Here is a 7,145-nt window from a genome sequence, read left to right on the forward strand (position 1 = left end):
CTAGCTTTGGCTCCGTCAATAGTATCGGCTACGAAATTCCATGGATAATCTCTACTATATAATTAAAACATAAAATAAGGAACACACAGTCAATTGTTTAAGTCGCGTAGTTATTTAGCGACTGATAGAAAAAATTGGAGAGTGTCATATCATAAACATCATTTGAAAAATATCCAATATTAAGTGCCTGCACGAATAAAAAATTAATATGGAATGAATAAACATGTTGGCAATACTGATGTAGATCGCACGGAGGTGCTTGATGGTATTTTAGGCTCTCAAATTATCTGATTTAGGTATTATACGTTATTCTATGTCATACTATCCCTTTGTTAATAATAGGCGGCACATTTAGCAGAGGAATTTGATGTATCGTAGAGGAGAATGATGATATTCATGTAAATTTGTCGTTATGAATATTTCGTTATCTCCCGCTATAAAAACTATTAATTGTTATACTGTCAAACAAAATTTAGTCTTCGATTTCACTCACGAAATCAGCAACGCTTCTTCAATTCACGTGAAGACTAAATATCGTATATAACATGATCATATATGCTTTAATCGTATAGTTTTCAGTAAAACGCAATTTAGTAAAACCATAATATCAAATGGATATTTATTTTATAAATGGTTGAAAGATTGAAATATCTTTAAGGATACAAATATTTAAATATTTGATTGTAAGATAAAGCGAAAGATGTATATTTAGTTATTTATTGTATTTTTGTTATATCATCGATTTGTTGCTAAATAATTGTATTTATATAGCGTATATATGTATTAAATTATGTATAGTATAAATTCCGCTTTTAGTTCACCATAAAGCGTGCATTTATATTAATCTGAAAAATGTCCGACTACTAAAAGACTTATACCTGTTTAATTCAAAGTAAAATCTTTATCGTATTGATAAGTACTTACATGTTGAAACTTCTGCTGCACATAAGAAGCAATTGTAGATCGCTTTCGATCAGTGGAAGTTAGTTTGTTAATGGTCATAATAATTATTGATATGCGTTAACACTGCGATTACTTAGCGGCGAGATTATTACAAAGTTTACGGTATTGATTATTATATAATATATTATATAAATATATATGTATGTAGATTGTTTTTTGTTTTATATACTACCATACTACGTAACGTAAATATAAGATCTCAACAAACAAGTTGTCAATCGAAATTCACATACAAGCTAATTCATTATACAGTGTTATTATTACAATCGTCCGAAGGTTATCAAACATCACGGGTCAAAAGAGAAATTTGTGTATATAATGAACTGCAGCTGTTATTTTGCAACATTAATGCTGTCATATAGTTTCTAAATCTTCATTGTATCAAAACTTTCACAAATGTCCGAAACAGCGAAGAAAGTCGTCTTAGCTTATAGTGGTGGTTTAGATACATCATGTATATTACTGTGGTTGAAAGAACAAGGATATCAAGTTATTGCTTATATGGTAAGGTTACTTAATCTAATTACTTTCTTTATAAAACAAATAATACATGAGTATCTTAATTTAGGCAAACATTGGACAAAACGAAGATTTTAGTGCAGCTAAAAAGAAAGCATTGAAAACTGGTGCTGTGAAGGTAACAACATGAAAATTAATTAAAGGTGCTGTTTTAAAATCATGTATCAATACTAATAATTCTCTTAGTTATAACTGATTTTCACAACAATCAAATACATTCTTTCTACTAATTTTTCTACTTATGTAAAAGTGTATTTCTAATTATGTACAAGGTCGTAATAGAAGATCTCAGAGAGGTTTTCGTGTCTTCGTTTGTGTGGCCACTTATTGCATGTGGATTGTGTTACGAAGGTAGATATCTTTTGGGTACAGCAATCGCACGACCATGCATTAGCGAAGGTTTGATAAGAACTGCAAAAGTTGAAAATGCATCTATAATCGCTCATGGTGCAACTGGAAAAGGCAATGATCAAGTCCGTTTCGAGTTGAGCTGTTACAGTCTTTATCCTGCAGTTCAGGTATTCTATTTCAACTTTGCATTCCTTTTACATAATTTTATGTATTTCCTTCTTCCTTCATATTATTACGTAGGTACTCGCACCTTGGAGAGAGAAAGAATTTTACACAAGATTTCCAGGAAGACCAGATTTATTAAAATATGCTCAACAAAATGGAGTAGTTGTTTCGGCTACACCAAAAGAACCATGGAGTACTGATGCAAATCTATTACACATCAGGTATAATTGAAATTATTTTTTCCATTATGATTAGTAAACGTAGAAGACGTAATAAAAAAATTGAAATTTACGTAAATATATTCTCAGTTATGAATCCGGTATTTTGGAAAATCCTGCAATGTCAGCTCCGAAACAAATGTATAAAATGACTGACGATCCATTAACTTCATCGGCGAAACCGGAAGAAATTGAAATAGATTTTAAGCAAGGGTATCCATCGACAGTAAGAAATTTAACCACTAAGGAAGTATTCTCTACGTCGCTTGAAATAATGCAATATTTAAATAAAATCGGTGGTCTACACGGCGTAGGACGCATTGATATTGTCGAAAATCGTTTTATTGGCTTAAAGGTGCGTAAAGTAAGATTCAATTGTAAGTTATTTCGTACAACTACCATATATTGTTATCGCTAATATTGTAGTCTAGAGGAGTTTACGAATCACCAGGAAGTAAAATTCTATACGAAGCGCATCTAGATTTGGAGACGTTCATATTAGATCGTGAGGTTTTAAGAGTAAAATCTTATTTGACCAACAAGATGTCCGATTATGTTTACAATGGTATATAAACATACAAAGTACTAATTAAGCAAAATCAAAACAGATTTTACAGATGAATAAAACTGTCTTCCAGGTTTTTGGTTCTCTCCCGAATGCGATTTTGTGCGAAATGGTATATTACATTCACAAAAATATGTAACTGGAACGGTCAAACTGGAGTTATACAAAGGAAATGGTTAGTATGAATAAAATAAATTTTAATAAAACACTAATTACCCTAATGTTACAGTGTCGATACTTAGCCGATATAGCAAGGCGTCTTTATACAACGAAAGTTTAACATCGATGGATGTACAAGGAGATTTCGAACCTGAAGACGCGGGTGGTTTCATACGCACGCAAGCTTATAGATTAAAAGAATTTAATCGTTTCAAAAATGAATGCGATATTTAAAATAATTCAGTAATGTGTATAATTTGCATTAAAACTGTATAATACTTCATAAATGCAATATACTTAAAGCTATGCTGTTTGTATATACTATTATTGAAGAAATAAAAAGTCCGATGATTTGTAAGGTACTGAAATATGAAATCAATCATTTTCAATTGTTGCATATCAATTTCAAGATATTTTTTATTTAATTTTAATTGCCTTGCTATCTTAAATTTTATATATGAATTATTCTAAGAGGATAAGGTCACAGATGAAAAACTTTCAGCACAATTACTTTCAATTAGTTATTAATAATTAAATCTTAGGATAATTAGTATATTTGTAGAGATTATTATAACGTATAATATGCATTATTTTTATCTGTATTAATAGTATACACAATGATACTTCTTATCCTTTCTAATAGGTCCGCAACATAAGAGAAAACGTCAAACATGAGACAATAATATTTCAGTTAGTATCTCTTTTATCAATGACTATGTAATTTTTGTATATACCTATAATTAATAATCTGCAGTAACTTTGTATTCACATTTGTCTCGTAACATTAATTGAAATATGTAATGAACGTCTCTTTTCTTATTTTTAGGGATTAATAAGAGAACAGACCGTATAATTCAATTTGATATTGTTAAGTAAATCGAGATTGGAGTTGAACATAATTGTTCACTCATATTTGATGTTACATTACCGCGTTTGTCGTTTATTAAATGAAAAATTTCAGTTTTCAAAATAAGGAATTGGTGTTGTAAGCTATATGCGATTTTAAATCATAATTGATAATACGGCGATATCTTAGAAAAATATATCGAACAATCTTCACAAATGCATTTTGCATATGAGATGCATTTGTACAGAAAGATCGTATCAGAGGTTCAATAACTGTTTTCTTATTAGCTTTCTTCGAATGATATGGATTGCATGAACATAAGGAAAAAATGTCAGGTTTCTTCTGAATAATAATGGTGCTGCAGTTGGAAGTCAAGGGTAAGCGTGCGAACAAACTTGGCCTAGTAAACAACGTTCTCTCTTACTTAACAACATCAAGCATTTCTTTATTTTAGCCATTTATTCTTCATTTCATCATTATTATTTATGTACAACCAGCTTTATGTCTTGCTATCGTTAGTCGTAATAAGTCTACTAAAACTCATGTGCCATTGGAGATGATGTGCGCCCGTGGGAACTTATATAAAAAATTATTTTTTGATACAGCGGAGTGATTTTGGTGTTACTTACGAATTATTACGTCTTTACCTAGTAACTTATACTGAGATCTAGTAGGTTATACACTCTATCGGCCTCCCTTAAATATTACAAACCTTATCACATATATAGAGGTGTGTATTAGTACTTATTACTTTTTATACATAGATATCTGTATTCTGTTTAAATTGCTGCCAATGATTTTTTTTTTTCTCGTATGTACAATTACAAACCATGTATTATACAATCATAATACCTAACACACTCATTCTCCTTGCTCTCTTCCATTCTCACTCTCATTCCTATGTCCATCTTTTCTCTTACGCTCTATCTCTTTCTCTTTCTCAAGCTCACTCTCTTTATTAATTCTTTCATTTTAATATTTTTTTTTCTTTGCTTTAGAATTCGTGTCACTATTGAGCTCGTTACTTTTACGCTGCATAATTTTATAATCAGAGGAATTCTTTCAAACATTCGAAGACACTTGCGATTGGTCAGTCTAATGGTACAATATAGACAATGATCGAGTAAAAACAATTAAAATCGTGGAATTGCTTTTGTCGTTTAGTGAGGGATCCCTAATTTCTGAGCGAAATAGTTTTGCATCGGTAACAACGTCCAGGACACGAAAAATTAAAGAAAATAGAAACATAAATCGTACAGAATGTCGTCAAAAGCATTCCCTGGAAGATAAAGATGTACCGACTGTACATTAAAATATTTAAATCGTTGCAAACGGTTTTCTCTTCTGTGAAAAATCATTTGCCTTGTTATATGATAATTCTTGATAGAGAAAATCAATTACCTCCTTTAACGTGACGCGACATTTCAATGTTTGCTTTTCCCATATTCGCTAACATTTTCTGTCGTATATTATATCGCATTATAGCGTACCGCATATCGTACTCGAATATCAAATATATCGAATTTGCAATTACATATATCAATACATACATTCTCAAAAATCTTGCTCGGATACCGATGATCGACGTTAACAAACCGAAACGGTACATTCATTACGCCCATACTTAAACTTGATTCAACTTATATCTACGACAATTCCATTGCCGCTTCAAAACATTGCTTTATACCGAAAGGACACTCCGATTTACAAGAACAAAAAACACAATCGATCATTCCTCGCTTTTCACATTTAATAACACCCTCGCGAGAAATCGTCTTACCGCATTAAGTGCATACAACAACAGTTAACATACGGATGACTAAATCATTGTACATGCTAAGGCGCGAATATTAATATCGCAATGAATAGATTGCTAAAAATCGAGAGCCAAGATTCATCGTAAATCTTGAATTTTGATTAACGAACACCCGGAATGGATACCGGTGTATTAAATAAAAGGACGTAAGATAGTCTGGTGTATTGCTAGAATTAGTATCGACGATCAATGAGTGCGTGATCGTGCTGATATGAAAGCGCACACAACACATGAGAATAAAAAGCATTCCATAGATGGATGCTTGTTTATGTCATTATGGATATTTTTCTTCGTTCACCTCCGATGCACTTAAAAACGAAAACAGGATTGCGAATATCGGCGCGAGTGCTCGTGAATTCTTGCTTCCCATTTTATAACGTCAGTCCATGTGTCTCATATCTGAATCATTTCCTTGCGATCCTGTTTCCTCGCGCAAATATTTCAATCGGTCGCAAACGACAATGTACAATAAATTCTATCGATACACGCGAGGAACACTTCGAGCGATTATTTACGACATTATTTGCTTCGATCATTACACTCCTGTCAATGATACACTTGCACTTGCCTGATCGTAGTTTATACATAACTAGAACAAACCATACACACGCACACATGCATTTAACGTTACTTCAAAAACGTGGATAATAACTTCATAATCTTCGGCATTGATACACGCCTTCTACGCTTTCCTGTTCGTTATCCCGACACGCATTTCGTTTGGAGGAAACGCTCGAGAAACCTGAATGACCATCATACTGAACAAAAGTAATGCAACGTAATCAGGTTTAAAGCGCTTGTTGTGTAATAATAACTCATCTGTATACACTGTAATGTCGTTAAACACGGTCATCTTTCGGCGAGGGTTATTTTGGCAATTCGAACGCCCGTCAAATTTTTTCGACGGAATCCTTGGCGATTCGAAATAAATCTCCTATATCTTTCTCTCATCGGTCGAGTCTTTCGGGAAGTTCTCTTTTTTTTCTTTTTTAAATTTACATTATATAGTGACATGATCGATTTTTAGAGCGGCTTTCTTTAGCAAAAAGGCCAAGCTTTGTGAGGCTTTCTGAAAGTAGAGTTGTACGATACCATGATAGATCGTGTCGAAAAAAAAAAAACGCAGAATAAATAAAATTAAACGCTACGCATTGGTGATCTATCATCAATATCGTGTACACGCTTTGTCTTTTAACAAAGCGAAAACATCGATTAATCTACAAGACAAGTTCACTCTGATGATCTTAAGAGCATCGTGTGTATCTAGTTATTGTGCCAAATTGCGTATATTTCCTCTGAATATTATTTAAAGTCTTTGCATTGTTCGCAACTGCAAAGCATTTGTTCTAGTATCACGTAAGAAGGAACATGTATTTGTGAACGGTAAATTCTTTTAAATTCGGGAAAAAATAAAATCAAGCATGTCTTGTTAATGCCACAAACAACTTATGCCAGCGTAGCGTTTCTTTAAATCCCAAACAAAACTTATTTGTTACGCTACGATAAAAAGAAAGACATTGCAGGTTTGAAGAGGCTCTTAAA

General features: G+C 32.4%; 1 protein-coding gene across 1 annotated transcript; it reads left to right on the top strand.

Moving 5' to 3' along the window:
• Positions 1 to 1,353: 1,353 nt before the first annotated feature.
• LOC108576757 (argininosuccinate synthase) lies at positions 1,354 to 3,174 on the top strand. Its single transcript, XM_017939816.1, has 8 exons — positions 1,354 to 1,467; positions 1,532 to 1,600; positions 1,755 to 2,000; positions 2,074 to 2,219; positions 2,307 to 2,571; positions 2,643 to 2,781; positions 2,855 to 2,956; positions 3,011 to 3,174. The coding sequence occupies exons 1-8, from the start codon at positions 1,360 to 1,362 to the stop codon at positions 3,172 to 3,174; spliced, it is 1,239 nt and encodes a 412-aa protein (XP_017795305.1). The 5' UTR covers positions 1,354 to 1,359.
• Positions 3,175 to 7,145: the final 3,971 nt, after the last annotated feature.

Source organism: Habropoda laboriosa, unplaced genomic scaffold (genome assembly GCF_001263275.1).
Source record: "Habropoda laboriosa isolate 0110345459 unplaced genomic scaffold, ASM126327v1 scaffold447, whole genome shotgun sequence".
NCBI classification, from domain to species: Eukaryota; Metazoa; Arthropoda; class Insecta; order Hymenoptera; family Apidae; genus Habropoda; species Habropoda laboriosa.

Bases quoted from the DNA above. Each gene is read 5' to 3' on its own strand.
- LOC108576757 (XM_017939816.1), top strand. From the start codon at position 1,360: ATGTCCGAAACAGCGAAGAAAGTCGTCTTAGCTTATAGTGGTGGTTTA. The intron at 2,220-2,306 runs GTATAATTGAAA...ATATATTCTCAG, and splicing joins GCAAATCTATTACACATCAG to TTATGAATCCGGTATTTTGG. The intron at 2,572-2,642 runs GTGCGTAAAGTA...CTAATATTGTAG, and splicing joins ATCGTTTTATTGGCTTAAAG to TCTAGAGGAGTTTACGAATC.